General features: G+C 40.4%; 1 protein-coding gene across 3 annotated transcripts in view; it reads left to right on the top strand.

Moving 5' to 3' along the window:
- Positions 1–15,119: 15,119 nt before the first annotated feature.
- LOC124802787 (protein mothers against dpp) overlaps positions 15,120–17,539 on the top strand; it is a 129,890-nt gene continuing 127,470 nt past the window's right edge. The window contains exon 1 of one of the 3 annotated variants that reach the window (XM_047263788.1): positions 15,120–15,543. In XM_047263788.1, coding sequence (XP_047119744.1) covers positions 15,513–15,543 — 31 coding nt within the window. In that variant the 5' untranslated portion in view covers positions 15,120–15,512. The other 2 variants (XM_047263789.1, XM_047263787.1) reach the window with 2 other exon arrangements.

Genomic DNA, 17,539 nt, shown 5'->3' with positions numbered 1-17,539 from the left:
CAGTCTTCACCACCTACACCATCCACCTGTATGAACTGAGGATGGCCTCAGAACCCATGCGACAGGCACAACTTGCAGACAGCTGCACCCTGCATGTTCGATAGTCGCAGGCAAAGCCACCTCCACATCTCAGATGAGGCCTCTCCAGAAGACATACTAAGTGCAGATTGGCTTTCTTTGCAGCCCTGAATGCTGTCTGCCTCAGGGGCTTCATAAAGCATCTAATGTTGGGGCTCCCAATAACTAGTAAATCCCTTTACATCTGTGCCTGCTCAGACCCTGCTGAAGGAGGAGACACAGGGTGAATGGGTGAAGCGAGGTGGCCAGTCTCCACATTGGCTCTCTGCCTCGAGCGCTGCAATCATGTTACCACCCACCATTCATCCTGCTGTGAGAGCAGATCCACTGCGTCGGTTGCACTAGGAGGTGCCTCAGAAGCAGAGTCAATGGTCAAAACAAGTGACACCTGAGGTGTCCCATCTGACATGCCAGAGTCTCCACCACTGCTACACCCCAAGGCAGCAGCCTGAAGGTGACTGACTATAGCCAAAAGTGCATTCAGCTGTTTGCAAACTATTCAGCTTCTCCTGCATCTGCATGCAGTTATACATGATCAGATTACTTCACAGTCACACTCAACTTTGACCTCAATAAAGACAACACTACCCCACCTATGACCTCTAATTTGTCTTTGAGAAATATGTTCCATGACTTGCTAATTATCTTGCAGCTTTCCAATTCGGTTTCAGCCAGCTCTCAGTTGCAAGAATAATTTGAGTGTGAGTGCTTTCCTGGAGGGCAGTAAATTCAGGAACTTTATTACAAATACAACCACAGTTTACTGATAAAACTTTGACAGGCTAAACATCTTAGCAAGACTAACTGAAGAGGTAAACTATAAAAGCAGACAGAATCCTAGATATGCAACTTGCATGCAGCTTTACTGTATGATTACATGATGATGGCGTCCTCTTGGGTAAAATATTCCGGAGGTAAAATAGTCCCCCATTCGGATCTCCGGGCGGGGACTAATCAAGAGGATGTCGTTATCAGGAGAAAGAAAACTGGCGTTCTACGGATCGGAGCGTGGAATGTCAGATCCCTTAATCGGGCAGGTAGGTTAGAAAATTTAAAAAGGGAAATGGATAGGTTGAAGTTAGATATTGTGGGAATTAGTGAAGTTCGGTGGCAGGAGGAACAAGACTTCTGGTCAGGTGACTACAGGGTTATAAACACAAAATCAAATAGGGGTAATGCAGGAGTAGGTTTAATAATGAATAGGAAAATAGGAATGCGGGTAAGCTACTACAAACAGCATAGTGAACGCATTATTGTGGCCAAGATAGATACGAAGCCCACACCTACTACAGTAGTACAAGTTTATATGCCAACTACCTCTGCAGATGACGAAGACATTGAAGAAATGTATGATGAAATAAAAGAAATTATTCAGATTGTGAAGGGAGACGAAAATTTAATAGTCATGGGTGACTGGAATTCGAGTGTAGGAAAAGGGAGAGAAGGAAACATAGTAGGTGAATATGGATTGGGGGACAGAAATGAAAGAGGAAGCTGCCTGGTAGAATTTTGCACAGAGCACAACATAATCATAACTAACACTTGGTTTAAGAATCATGAAAGAAGGTTGTATACATGGAAGAACCCTGGAGATACTAAAAGGTATCAGATAGATTATATAATGGTAAGACAGAGATTTAGGAACCAGGTTTTAAATTGTAAGACATTTCCAGGGGCAGATGTGGACTCTGACCACAATCTATTGGTTATGACCTGTAGATTAAAACTGAAGAAACTGCAAAAAGGTGGGAATTTAAGGAGATGGGACCTAGATAAACTGAAAGAACCAGAGGTGGTACAGAGATTCAGGGAGAGCATAAGGGAGCAATTGACAGGAATGGGGGAAATAAATACAGTAGAAGAAGAATGGGTAGCTTTGAGGGATGAAGTAGTGAAGGCAGCAGAGGATCAAGTAGGTAAAAAGACGAGGGCTAGTAGAAATCCTTGGGTAACAGAAGAAATATTGAATTTAATTGATGAAAGGAGAAAATATAAAAATGCAGTAAGTGAAACAGGCAAAAAGGAATACAAACGTCTCAAAAATGAGATCGACAGGAAGTGCAAAATGGCTAAGCAGGGATGGCTAGAGGACAAATGTAAGGATGTAGAGGCCTATCTCACTAGGGGTAAGATAGATACCGCCTACAGGAAAATTAAAGAGACCTTTGGAGATAAGAGAACGACTTGTATGAATATCAAGAGCTCAGATGGAAACCCAGTTCTAAGCAAAGAAGGGAAAGCAGAAAGGTGGAAGGAGTATATAGAGGGTCTATACAAGGGCGATGTACTTGAGGACAATATTATGGAAATGGAAGAGGATGTAGATGAAGATGAAATGGGAGATATGATACTGCGTGAAGAGTTTGACAGAGCACTGAAAGACCTGAGTCGAAACAAAGCCCCCGGAGTAGACAATATTCCATTGGAACTACTGATGGCCGTGGGAGAGCCAGTCCTGACAAAACTCTACCATCTGGTGAGGAAGATGTATGAGACAGGCGAAATACCCTCAGACTTCAAGAAGAATATAATAATTCCAATCCCAAAGAAAGCAGGTGTTGACAGATGTGAAAATTACTGAACTATCAGCTTAATGAGTCACAGCTGCAAAATACTAACACGAATTCTTTACAGACGAATGGAAAAACTAGTAGAAGCCAACCTCGGGGAAGATCAGTTTGGATTCCGTAGAAACACTGGAACACGTGAGGCAATACTGACCTTACGACTTATCTTAGAAGAAAGATTAAGGAAAGGCAAACCTACGTTTCTAGCATTTGTAGACTTAGAGAAAGCTTTTGACAATATTGACTGGAATACTCTCTTTCAAATTCTAAAGGTGGCAGGGGTAAAATACAGGGAGCGAAAGGCTATTTACAATTTGTACAGAAACCAGATGGCAGTTATAAGAGTCGAGGGACATGAAAGGGAAGCAGTGGTTTGGAAGGGAGTAAGACAGGGTTGTAGCCTCTCCCCGATGTTGTTCAATCTGTATATTGAGCAAGCAGTAAAGGAAACAAAAGAAAAATTCGGAGTAGGTATTAAAATTCATGGAGAAGAAATAAAAACTTTGAGGTTCGCCGATGACATTGTAATTCTGTCCGAGACAGCAAAGGACTTGGAAGAGCAGTTGAATGGAATGAACAGTGTCTTGAAAGGAGGATATAAGATGAACATCAACAAAAGCAAAACAAGGATAATGGAATGTAGCCTAATTAAGTCGGGTGATGCTGAGGGAATTAGATTAGGAAATGAGGCACTTAAAGTAGTAAAGGAGTATTGCTATTTGGGGAGCAAAATAACTGATAATGGTCGAAGTAGAGAGGATATAAAATGTAGGCTGGCAATGGCAAGGAAAGCGTTTCTGAAGAAGAGAAATTTGTTAACATCCAGTATTGATTTAAGTGTCAGGAAGTCATTTCTGAAAGTATTCGTATGGAGTGTAGCCATGTATGGAAGTGAAACATGGACGATAAATAGTTTGGACAAGAAGAGAATAGAAGCTTTCGAAATGTGGTGCTACAGAAGAATGCTGAAGATTAGATGGGTAGATCACATAACTAATGAGGAAGTATTGAATAGGATTGGGGAGAAGAGAAGTTTGTGGCACAACTTGACCAGAAGAAGGGATCGGTTGGTAGGACATGTTCTGAGGCATCAAGGGATCACCAATTTAGTATTGGAGGGCAGCGTGGAGGGTAAAAATCGTAGAGGGAGACCAAGAGATGAATACACTAAGCAGATTCAGAAGGATGTAGGTTGCAGTAGGTACTGGGAGATGAAAAAGCTTGCACAGGATAGAGTAGCATGGAGAGCTGCATCAAACCAGTCTCAGGACTGAAGACCACAACAACAAAACAACCCTCCTAATGTGTCACCAGTGGTCACTGATGTGTTAGTTAGCTGGCTGTTCAGTAAGCAACTATTGCACTACAAAGTGAAAGAATGAACACTTACAAAAACAAGAGATTAAACCTCTTAAAAAGAAAAACACACACAGAATTTAATAAATATAGTATGAGGAAACACAGAGAATGATCAACACTTAATTTGTTCCTCTGTAGATGTGTATCAGCCAAGAGCTAGAGCCTGACTCTAGTAGTCCCTGTGCTATCAGGTCCTGCATGTTCCACCTCTCTATCTGAGGCAGCATTCCTGGTGGCCGTTATGACCCTGGCCATCCCCATGCACTCTGATTTGGAACACATGTATACTGATGGTGTATCTCCACAGCCTCCCTGAGGGATGACCTACCTCCTTGGTCCCTTTACGTCCCCACATGATACCGATAGCATGATGCTCCAGTGGAACTGTAGTATTTTTTTCTACCATTTGGCTGAACTACAACAATTTTTGTGTGTTTCCCCTGTTATTTTTTTGCATCACCCTCCAGGAAACTTGTATCCCAGCAATGTGGACCCCTACCCTCCACTGCGGCCGGGCCTATTTTAAGAATTACACTGACTGAAAGAGGGTCAGATAATATTTGCAGTATGTTCTGGACTCTGTCTATGGCAAATACATGCCACTCAGTGTGGCTTTGGAGGCTGTGGCTGTTCGTATGAATACATCTGTGGAATGTACCATCTGTAATCTTTATTTCCCTCCCAGTGAAGATGTGTCCCAGAATGTGTTGTCTGCATGTTTTCTCAGTTCCCCCACTCTTCCTAATACTGGGTGACTTCAATGCCTGCAATCATTGTGAGGTGGGACCATGACCACTGGCCATCATAAAGCTGTCAAGAACATTGCTTGAACACTGATGCATCCACACACTTCAGTGTGGCATATGGATCCCTGATCATGTTGGGATCCCAGGGAACGAATATGCTGACCGATTGACCAAGGTGGCTACCAGAATGCCAACTTTGGAGATGTGGGTACCAGAACAAGACAATCAGTTGACTCTAATCCAACAACTGTTGGAGGTTAAGGCAGGTTGGTGTGCCCTGGTTTCTCAAAATACACTGCAAACCATAAAGGAGACCAAGGCCATGTGACAGTCTTCCCTTAATGCTTCTTGTAGGGAATCTACTGTCCTGTGTCAGCTTCACCCTGGCCACTTTTCTAACATACAGCTGCATTCTCTTATGTGACATGAGGATCCACTCCACTGTTGGTGTGGTGCTTGTGTCATGGTGGCACACACCCTACTGGACTGTCCTAATTTGGTCACCTTACAGCAAAACCTTAAGCTTGCTGACATGCTTCCTCTGTTGCTAGTGGACAATGCCAAAGCAGCTGATTTGGTTTTACATTTTACCCATGAAAATGGTTTTTACTCCTCTATTTGATGTAGGGCGCATTGGCCACTTGAGGAATTGGAGGGGTGTCTTGTTGTCTGCTCTGACCCAAGAGGCACATGGCTGCCCTTGCTCATTGGCCCAGCCTGGGTCCTGCCCTCCCACCTCCTTAAACGTTCTAATCCTTTTACATATTTCGTTGGTTGACAGTATCATAGTCATTGTTCTCTTAACTGTGATTTGATCTTGCCATGCATCTAGTTTTCCTGTGGTAATGGAGAGTGTGGAAGTACCGGTCAGATATAGAGGGTGTGTCTCTGGTCATATTACATGCCTGGGGCGGGGAGGGGCGGGGCTCCATCTACATTCTGGGCTGGACAACCCTCTCACCTTCACTGTTTTACCCCAACCTCACTTCTACTTCCTTCTCTCTTTTGGTTTTCTTGATTCTCAGATACAATAGAGTTCACTGGGCATTGTCTCTTGTGTCCTTTGTCTCTAGGGACTATTCCCAGCTTGCCAAACAAAGGATTAAGAGGACCAATTGCCTCATAGTTTGGTCCCTTTAACCCCATCAGTCCATCTTCAGCTCCTTTTAGTCAGATTTTGCCATAATCTGCCTGCCAATCTTCAGTAATCTTCTGTAGCATAACATTTTGATTTGTCCTTTGTTATGACATTTATATTTTTATAAATATTTTCAGTCTTCCATCTTTTCAGTGTCAGCTCTGGCACTACTTGTGCAATATCTTGTATTGCCTTCTCCATATTTTCTCTTTATGTATTAACAAATTTGTGAAAATTGTCTATATGACTTGTTATAGGATTGCCGTTCTCTTTCTGTTACTGTGTAACACGTCCACATGTGGCATAATGCTACTCCTTTAACGCAGTTCATTTACTCCAAAGCTGGAGAAAAACTGCAATGTACAAGTGGGCATTGCTACTGCAAGTTTCTCACATCACTTCCTGCCGAGCTCAGCCCATGCAATTTCATACGCTCATCTCACAGGATGTGCATAGATAGGTGCTAGGCGAAACATAGGTAGATTTTTAATTGTTTTGTAGAGTGCAGTACTTTTCAGTTGTGAACCATGGCATGCTCAGATATGTAAGTCATTTTCTAGAGGATTATGTTATACAACAATCTGACATTGCTTTTGTGTAAACTGTTCCAAAGGGGAAACCACAATCACTAGTGATTCCAAGAGAACTGAGTTAAAAGTGGTACCTACAGAAACCACATTGAAGGAGATTGAGAAATTTCTGAATTTGAGACTCTATATTCAATGGCTGTTCATCATTTGTTCTACTGTCCTCACTATATGACTGGTAAATGCCACACTACCACACATGGGTTGGTTGTTCCTCATGTTTCACGATGAGGTTTATGATTAAATATTACTAAAAGAATAACTGACCATGCACTGGATGGGTACATACCAAGTAGAACAGTTCATAATGGGAGGGATCCTCCATTGTACACAGTCATTGTAAAGGAACTTCTAAAGAAATACATATTACTGCATAAAAGATGTAAAACACAGCATAGGTCTATAGATAGAGAGATGCTGAATGAAACTTGTTTGGCTGTTAAGAGAGCAATGCATGATGTCTTCAACAACTACTGTAGCAGAATATTGCCACACAATTTTTCACAAAACCCAAAGAAATTCTGGTCATACATAAGGCTGTTAGTGGCACCAAAGGCAGTGTCTAGACCCTAGCGAATGAGACAAGAACTGAAATTGAGGGTAGCAAAGCAAAATCTGAAATGCTTATCTCTGTTTTAAAATATTCATTTACACAGGAAAACCCAGGAGAATTGCCCCGGTTTAATCCCTGTACCACAGAAAAGTCGAGTGAAATAAGTATTAGTGTTGAGAAACAGCTGCAATTGTAAAAACTGTACAAAGATTCAGGGCCCAATGGAATCCCTATCAGATTATATACTGAATTTGTGGCTGAGTTAGCCCCACTTCCAACTATAATCTTTCGTTGATCCTTCAAACAAGAAACCCAGGCCCTGTTCTTGGAAAAAAGTGCAGGTCACACCCGCCTACAATAAGGGCAATAGAAGTGGTCCACAACACTGCTGTCCAAATTGACATCCATTACTTGTAGAATCTTAGAACACATTTTGAGCTCAAACATAACGAGGTATCTTGAACAGAATGACTTCCTCCATGTCAACCAGCATAGATTCCAAAAACATCGACCATGTGAAATCCGACTCACATTTTTCTCACATGACCTACTGAAAGCATTGGATCAAAGCAATCAGGTAGATGCAGTATTTCTTCATTTCTGAAAAGCATTTGACACAGTACCACACTTAATCTTATTGTCAAAGGCATGATCATATGGGATATTAGGTGAAATCTGTGACTGGACTGAGGACTTTTTGGTATGGAGGACACAGCAAATTAGCTTGGATTGATATCCATCATCAGATATAGAAGTTATTACAGGTGCATCCCAGGGAAGTGTGTTGGGACCCTTGTAATAACCTTGCAGATGATATTAATGGTAACCTCAGACTTTTTGCAGATGATGCAGCTTTCTATAATGAAGTACTTTCTGAAAGAAGCTGCAGAACTATTTAGTCAGATCTTGATAAGATTTCAAAATGGTGCAAAGATTGGGAACTTACCTCAAATGTTCAAAAATGTGAATTTGTGCACTTCACAAAACAATAAAACATAGTGTCTCATGACTTTAATATCAATGAGTCACTGTCAGAACTGGTCAGCTCATACAGATATCAGGGTGAATCACTTTGTAGGAATGTGAAATGGAGTGATCACATAGGCTCAGTTGTGGGTAAAGCAGGTGGTAGACTTCAGGTTATTGGTAGAATACTGGGGAAGTGAATCAGTCTACGAAGGAGATCTCTTACAAATCACACACACAACCAGTTCTAGGCTATTGCTCAAGCATGTGGGACTCATACTAGATAGACCTAACAGGGGATATTGAACATATACAGAGAAGGGCAGCATGAATGGTCACAGGTTTGTTTAATCCATTGGAGAGTCTCACAGAGATACTGAGGGAACTGAACTGGTAGACTTTTGAAGACAGATGTAAACTATCCTGAGAAAGTCTACTAATAAAGTTTCAAGACTGGCTTTAATGATGACTCTAAGAATATACTACAACCCCCTACACATCACTCACAAAGCAATTGTGAGGTTAAGATTAGAATAATTACTGCACACACAGACGCATTTAAACAACCGTTTTTCTCATGCTCTATATGTGAATGGAACAGGAAGAAACCCTAATAACTGGTAGAATGGGGTGTACCCTCTGTGGTGCACTTCACGGTGGTTTGCACAGTATAGATGTAGGTGTAGATTACTTCTCTCCAGGACTTGGGGTATTGTTCCTCAGATCAGACTCGATTGAAAAACGTGAAGAAGTAGTTCTTGCAGTCATTATTCAAATACAGAACATGACGTGCTGCACTTTGTCTGACCATCACACAGTATTGAACAACACAGTTAGTGCATACCCAAACTTCTCCTACAGAACTTCTGGTATTATTGAAGCTAACATCCCTCTGTACCCTCTCTACTAATATCTACCTTTGTTGGACTAGGGTATCTCAATTGGCCTTGGATATTATTTTTTGGAAATATTTTGCCTTTATCTGGGATACAGCTTCTCATTTAGTGATCAGAAAATTGTTGTCATATACTGCTATTGTAAAACGTAATTTACTTTTTGGATTGGTACTTATAGTATACTCCCACACCTTTTTAGATGAAATTTGTAACTGGACTGAGAACTCCCACACCTACGCTGATGGTGAGAAATGTTCATGATACGACTGCGTCTTGCTTTCTGTGATAATGTGCTGAGGTTCTGGCAGAGCAATGCAAAATGCTGCAAGGTTGTCAGTAAATGGATTGTAATGAAAATTTCATGGTACCAGTTGCCTGTGGTACTCCATACACCACCATCTAATTCACCAATCACCATCTACCAGGTTTAAAAGACATTTTTAGGATAGAGACATCAACAATCCATCAAGCTGGTTCTATTACGCATTCATTCAGATGTCCTGATGGCAGGTGCTGATGCATCTGGAATGGGATTCAAAGGGGAAGTTCATTGTTGCAGTGCAAGTCCTCTGCTACTTTCCGAAAGGACAGTGTCAGGTAGGGTGGGAAAGCAAAGAGTCACGTCAGCTGCGTGGATGTAGTTTTCTTTATACTGCAGAACTAGACATCGTTCAATGAGAGGAAACTGATCCCTACAAAACACCTGGGACAAGGATCTGTGGAGACCTCCTGTACACGAGATACATTGAAACCTCTGAGGAGGAGAAATGTATGGTGTCCTCCATGGCCTCACTATTCATATGTACATAAAGTACGAGATAGCATGAACACACAGCTATTAATTGCACAATTCAGTCTTCACTTGTCATTGTTGCAGTCTTCAGCCTGAAGACTGGTTTGCTATGGCTCTCCATGCTAGTCTATCCTGTTCAAGTCTTTTAATTTCTACACAACTGGCATCCATTTGAACCTGCTTAGTGTATTCAACTCTTGGTCTTACTATGCAATTTTTACCCCATTACCTCCAACCACATCCCTATACTCTGAATCTACAGTTCCTTTATGCCTCAGGATGAGTTTTACTGTCCAGTCCCTTATTTTAGTTAAGCTGTCCCATGAATCTTTTTAATATTCTTCTACAGTACCACACTTCAGAAGCTTCTACACTTTTCTTGTCTGAATTGCTTATCATACGTGTTTCACTTCCATGCATGACTACACTCCAAACAAATATCTTCAGAACAGACTTCCTCCTGATTTATTTTGACTAAATTCCATTGTCTTTGTTTAATTTTTATTGATGTCTACCTTATAATATGTTTTCAAGACTCAGTCCATTTTGTTCAACTGCTCTTCCAAGCCCTTAGCTGCATCTGACAGAATCAGTTTGCTCAATCTACAGACTAAATAACATTGTGATAAGCTAAAATCTTGTCCCACTCACTTCTCAAATACTGGCTTCTTTTCATGTCCATTGGCTTTTATACCTGCAGTCCAACTTACGTACGAGTTGTAAATAACCTTTCATTCTCAAAATTTCAAAGAGTGTAGTCCAGTCTGCATTGTCAAAAGTTTGACTCTAAATCAACAAATGCCATAAACATGAGTTTAAATGATTAATGGAAAATCTCATATAAAGATGTGAAACAAATACTAACAAAGAGATAGAGGGGCTGGCCAGTACTTACCTCAGCTCAGTACAGACGATAGATACACATAAAACAGAACTGAAAATTTACGTTCCTAGCTTTCGGAACAAATGTTCCTTCATCGTGGAGGAGAGAGGGGAAAGACAGGGAAGAAGGGAAAGGAGATTCAGTTACTCACAACCCAGGTTATGAAGCAACAGGGAAAGGAAAATAGGGAGGGTAGCAAGGATGGAGGCATGGTTGTCAGAGGCAAGCCAAAGATATTCTACTGTAAGTACTGTGCCAGATTCAAACCAAAGAGGATGCATACAGAAGTAAAGAGGTATATAGTATAAAGATAAACACAACTATGTAGGATGAAAAGATGCGTGAATGGCTAAAGAGGAAAGGGAAAGAGGAGAAGACTGAAGAGTGAATGGGAGTGAGGTTGTTTAACGTAGGTTCAGTCCAGGGGGATGGCGGGATGAAAGGATGTGTTGGAGTGCAAGTTCCCATCTCCGCAGTTCAGAGGGACTGGTGTTGGATGGGAGAAGCCAAATGACACATACGGTGTAGCAGATTCCTAGGTCCCTAGAATTATGCTGGAGGGCATCCTCTGCTACTGGGTATTGGGCATCACCTAGGCGGACAGTTCGTCTGTGTCCGTTCATACGCTCAGCCAGTTTAGTTGTTGTCATGCCGATGTAAAAGGCTGTGCAGTGCAGGCATGTCAGTTGATAGATGACATGTGCAGTTTCACACGTAGCCCTGCCTTGAATTGTGTATGTTTTACCAGTAGCGGGGCTGGAGTAGGTGGTTGTGGGGGGATGCAATGTCCACACAGAAGCATCCCCCTTGTCACCGAATATTATCCTGGCCGCGAAAACATCAACAAATTACTCTCCCAGAGATATGACTTTCTCAAGTCAACCCCTGAAATGAGATCATCCCTTGACAAAATTCTCCCCACACCACCCAGAGTTGCCTTTCGTCGCCCCCCTAACCTCCGTAACATCCTTGTTAAACCCCACAATATTCCCAGACTACCTTCTCTACCCAGCGGTTCCTACCCCTGTAACCGACCCCGCTGCAAAACCTGCCCCATGCACCCCCCACAACCACCTACTCCAGCCCGCTACTGGTAAAACATACACAATTCAAGGCAGGGCTGCGTGTGAAACTACACGTCATTTATCAACTGACATGCCTGCACTGCACAGCCTTTTACATCGGCATGACAACAACTAAACTGGCTGAGTGCGTGAACGGACACAGACGAACTGTCCGCCTAGGAGATGCCCAATACCCAGCATAATTCTAGGGACCTAGGAACCTGCTACACCGTATGTGCCATTTGGCTTCTCCCACCCAACACCAGTCCCTCTGAACTGCGGAGATGGGAACTTGCACTCCAACACATCCTTTCATCCCGCCATCCCCCTGGACTGAACCTACGTTAAACAACCTCACTCCCATTCACTCTTCAGTCTTCTCCTCTTTTCCTTTCCTCTTTAGCCATTCACGCATCTTTTCATCCTACATAGTTGTGTTTATCTTTATACTATATACCTCTTTACTTCTGTATGCATCCTCTTTGGTTTGAAGCTGGCACAGTACTTACAGTAGAATATCTTTGGCTTGCCTCTGACAACCATGCCTCCATTCTTGCTACCCTCCCTATTTTCCTTTCCCTGCTGCTTCATAACCTGGGTTGTGAGTAACTGAATCTCCTTTCCCTTCTTCCCTTTGTTTCCCCTCTCTCCTCCCCGACGAAGGAACATTTGTTCCGAAAGCTAGGAACGTAAATTTTCAGTTCTGTTTTATGTGTATCTATCATCTGTACTGAGCTGAGGTAAGTACTGGCCAGCCCCTCTATCTCTTTGTTAGTATTTGATAAACATGAGTTTGCTTTTCTTCCACCTATCTTCTCAGTTGTAGGGCCAACATTGTCTTACATGTTGGTACATTTCTTTGGAACCCAAACTGATCTTCTCCAAGGTCAGCCTACCAGTTTTTCCATCATTCTGTAAGTAATTTGTGTGTATGGCATACCCTCTAACCACAAAATTGACCAATGGTTGAAATGAGTCTCCTATATACATAGGCACAAGGGCCTATTCTGTCTTAGAAATTTTACGTCCTCTATGTTTTCTGACACTGTTGACATTCTACTGCAGTGTAGGGGTCATTAATCAAAAACAATTTTTGTTTGCTCTATCTCCTCTTTTTTGGCAACACAGGTTGGATATGAGACGAATAACAGGACACCCTGTCACTTCACCTACACATATTTCCAGTTTCTTTAGGGAGAAATCTTCACTATTTAAAACTGATTTCCTCCTGTCTGATGGTTTCATACCTAGTTTTTTTTTTGCCATGAATTTTGACTTTTGTTGTAGTGCTGCGGGATGTTTGAGAAAGGTTGAAGTACTTTTTGTGCCTAACTTTGTGAATGATACATACACAAGTCTGTGCCACTGTACAAAAAAATTTTTGCCACTTCAATTTCTTGAGCTTCTTTTTCTTCTAAAAAGGTCAATCAGTTCTGGCTCAAAGCAGTGTGCTCACCAGAGCATTTTATACAGAGATTAGCATCAACAACAATGACTGATTTGTGTGCATCTTCTCTGTGTGTTGCCTTGCTGTTACATCCTAATGTGGTGTGACTGTATCTTTGGCATTTATAACTCTGCATTTGGTAGGGTATATAAACCCTTACCTTCACTCCAAGGGTGTCCATATGCAGGGGCAAGGGGGCAGGGGTCCGCTGCCACCCTCCCTCCATCCTCCCCCCCCCCCCCCCCCCACCCCCGCCCCTAGCTCTTAGGGAGTTTTTCTTTCACAAAAATGGTTTAAAAGTTAATATTACGTACATTTTTAACAGAGTTGGAAATGGAACTTTTTTATGGCTGCTTTCAAGTCACCATTTATCTTTCAAAATATTAAAAATACTCCATAAACCCACGTTGGTTGCATTGCTTTGCTTCATCCAAATAGATCCGCCTTTGATGTACATAAGAGTGTTTATTGACAGACTAGGTAGTGAAGATTGGAACTTTGTATATAACTGTAAATTGTGTAAAAGCAGAGAAAGAACATTTACAAGTCATATCTTAAATGCACAAAATTGAACAGAGTTAATCTCCTTCTGGGCAAGGGGGGGGGGGGGGGACAACCTGCAGTGGAGACATATACAGAAAGGACTCCCAATAAGTGTAAGGCTAATTTAGATATACCAAGGAACAGTTTAGTAAGAAATGCAAATTTTCACAAAGTGAACCCACTAAACATTTTCAGTGAATTATCATTTTATGTTTGGTCTATGGATATAAAGCGTTTCAAAATTAAGTGGTACAACTATCTATCAGATCACCCATTTTACCATATTAAAGAATTTATTGAGATGCCTAAGAAGGAAATTACCATCTAACAAATTTCACTATAGTTTATTGTATTATAATGTACTGTGGTTATGTCTTGTATAATTATGTCCTGTATACTCTATCCACTTGTTATGCACAGGGTTTATACCTCAGCCCTTCTTTGCTATAGTATAGCTTATTGACACCAGCTCTTAGAAATTTTTCTGTAGCATAGTGTGTTTTATTATTGCTGTCCTTAACGTGTGTACTATAATTTATTGACAGTAGTATATTACTATATAAATACTGTACTCCAAAGACAGAGCCTATTTCATTGTAAAATTCTCAATAGCCAATAAAAATTCTTGATATAGTTTTAGATCATGATGCATGGAAAAGCCTTGAGCAGGCTTTTATTCAGCAGTAGATGTCAAATGGTTAATGGTGGTAATGTTGGTATTAGGTTTATTTTGTTTATCTAAGAGCCTATAAAACTTCAAAAATAAGAAGACCGTTTCAAATTAACATAAGATTGAGTATAAAAGGAATTTTATGCCACTGCAATTAATTGCTTGGGTGATTAATGGAGTTTCAGTATAAAAAAGTTAAATACTGGACAAATTGTGGTGTTGCAGGAGGATGAATGGGGCACTCATTTTAAAAGTGACCTATGGGCCTAATATGTATATATCACGTTCAACCACAAAGAAACGCAATATGTATTGTAACATGTGTAACACATTTCAGTTTCTGTTGTACTGCCAGAACTTGCTAAAACTGCTTTCTTTGTGCATAATGGAATTACCATAGTAGCGCGGTCTAGCTGGTTACAAATTTAACCGAACATCTAACGAACTAAAGCATCAGAAAAGCATTTGTAAAGTATTATGCACGTGTGGGTATGTAGGCACTGTGTTAAAAAGTACTCGCATGATGGCGGTTTTCGATCTGGGGGCTTACGTCTTAGTCATTCTTTCTGACGTGTCCTTGCAGCGGTTGTGTAAACAAGAATTATAAGATGCAAGTCCAAGTATTTTCTATCACTTTTGTCTCTAAAAGTTTTTCAGCTGCTTTACACACTATGTGACTGCTTAAACATAAAGTTGTCCCTTTTCGCCTAGTTAAAGAACAATTGACTAAATTTTGTCCCTGCATTTTATATTACTTAACACAACTGCTGATTTTAAATACAAGTTTATGTGCACGTACTGATAGCATTGCTTGCTAGCAGTAAGCTACTTTATGTCAGACGAAGAGATTTTCGGTATTTGTTGCTTTCTATTAATCTTGCAACGCACACATTTGTTCTCTTTACATACGTGCGTACCGAAAGCCGAAAAGTAACTGAATCTGTTTGTTCGAACGACTAATGACTTAGTGTTGATGACAAAGGTACACTGCTATTACAGAAGTACATGTTCTCTGTTTTCACAGAACAGAGCTATGACGTCACGTGAAAATGACCTAAAATCGAACGTTTGTCAAAAACGGAAGAGGCTGCAGCATTCTGTGGCCTACCACACGGGACTTTTTACCAACTGAACCAAGAACCAACAACGTTCACGAAGAAGAAATAACGCTTTTATGAGAAATAGCTAAAATTTTCTTCATGTGTGTTTTTGTTTTTTTGCCATGTCTAATCATTGGCGGATGAATACATCAGGTTGGTTCTGTCTCCGACTTTGAGTCGCCAGTAAATAGAAGCAGTGATATTTTGAAACAAATTCGTAAACTTTGTAAACAATTGTAACATAAAGTGTTCGAATATGTGATTTCTTTTAAAAAATTGAAACTACAAGGTTTAAACAGCTACGAAATGTGAGTACATCATACCAGATAAAGCTTCATCTATTTGAAGATGGATATTTATGAAGTCGAAGAGGAATTTGTATTTAACAGTCAGTAATGTTCATCTTATTCTTACGGGGTTTGGTAGGGAGTAATTGAAGCGCAGCTTTCATGTGACTACGTTCAAGGAAAAGAAAGTTGTTGCTATCAGTTTGATAGCTTCATGTTTACTATGCTTAGTCGAATATAATTATCTAATGGTATAGCAGATAGCAATTTTAGAATATGCATCTGTCATTTAGACTGTTCCCTGTCTATTCTAACGTGCCTACAAATGTGATAAAACTTGTGTACCAAATGCATTAATTCATTTTGTTTGTGTAGCCAACGCGTTGCGCTTCTGCCTTTAAAAGGGGCAGGGGGATATGATTAAGACGTTACGGCAATGGTGTGTAAATTTGACTAGGAAGGCTCGGCCTCTAAGTTCCATTTCATTGGAATATATTTAGGTGTATGAGAAACATTCGCCGCCACAGGCTCATTCTATTTCGCGCGCGCCCTTATCCCCTGAATCAATTTTCAATTGTATGTGGATCCAAATGACACAAATAACAGCAAAAAACTACACAGGAATAAGAGTTTTTTCCTTTTTACTTAACTGTTTGTAAATATGTTGATATGTTTACCGTATGATAGTCACAAGCTTTGTGTCACTGTTGATTATACAGCTAGTGTAAGTCCTTAGCACTTTCTACTACTTAAATTGCTGTATAGTCTTATTATTTTTATAAATTTAACACTTAAGTCTGCCAGCTGTTCATTTCAGTATTTTTCAAGGCCCTGTACACAAAGTTTGTTTACCTTGAATCTTGTAATATCTGCCCAAATTATTCACTGTGGAGAAGTGTTCTTTTACTGATTCAAGGTAGCTGGCATTTCTCCTTCTTGATTAGAGTTACAAAATTGGATTTGTAAGTGCAGCAAGATATCTGAATGATAGCAGTAATAAAGTAGATTTAGGACGTAGGCCTAGTTGTCTTTTTATTAATGATAGTTGATTTTTCGATTAGGGCGCCTGATAGTTGTCATATAAATTCAGCAGTCAACACTGTTAATGTGTCCAGTTTTTTAATAGTCTTTCTGACATGATGATCAATTGCTTACATTCATTGACATCAAGCTGTGCAAAGTTGTGCACATTCTTGGAAATGATGAGACCCTTAAAAATGTCAACTACAACCTGCAAGAGAGAGACGGAGCCCAGTTTTCAGTGAAGCAGGACTTATCACTCTCTTTTTTTTGTTTTTAAGTGAATTCATGTGTTTCTTTGAAGCTACCCCTGCTCCTCACCTCCAAAAAATAGAAACAGTAGTGTAGGCACTGACAAGAAAAATGTGGCTCAATGCAGGAATAAAAAAAAATCCTGTAGAACAAAGGGGATTCTATACAGTTTTCTCAGCACTTGTATTGACCCAAAGAAACAGCAGCACTACAAACTTTACTGTGGCACCTTAAAGAAGGTAATAAATAAAGCTAATAGAATGCACATAAAATCTGAAATTGAGAATTCTAAAAAAAGGAAAATAAATTAAATGTAATCAGCATGGAAACTGGCAGAAAAACAGAATCTATCACACACAGAAATAAAACAAGGTGACAGTATTGTAAAGAAATCTGAAATGGTTGCAGAAATTAAAACTAATGTTGCAGACTCTTCACTCAATCTCGCGTTTAACTATCTTTTCAAAAATTCTTTAGAGACTCATGCACAGAAGGATGATTGTTGATCATCTCAACTTCCTTAATATCTTCAGCAAAAGTCAGTTTGGATTTTGCACTGGTATTTTTCTCAGCAAACTGTATATTCTTTT

Source organism: Schistocerca piceifrons, chromosome 6 (assembly GCF_021461385.2).
Source record: "Schistocerca piceifrons isolate TAMUIC-IGC-003096 chromosome 6, iqSchPice1.1, whole genome shotgun sequence".
NCBI classification, from domain to species: domain Eukaryota; kingdom Metazoa; phylum Arthropoda; class Insecta; order Orthoptera; family Acrididae; genus Schistocerca; species Schistocerca piceifrons.
This window is presented reverse-complemented; position numbering and strand designations above follow the sequence as displayed.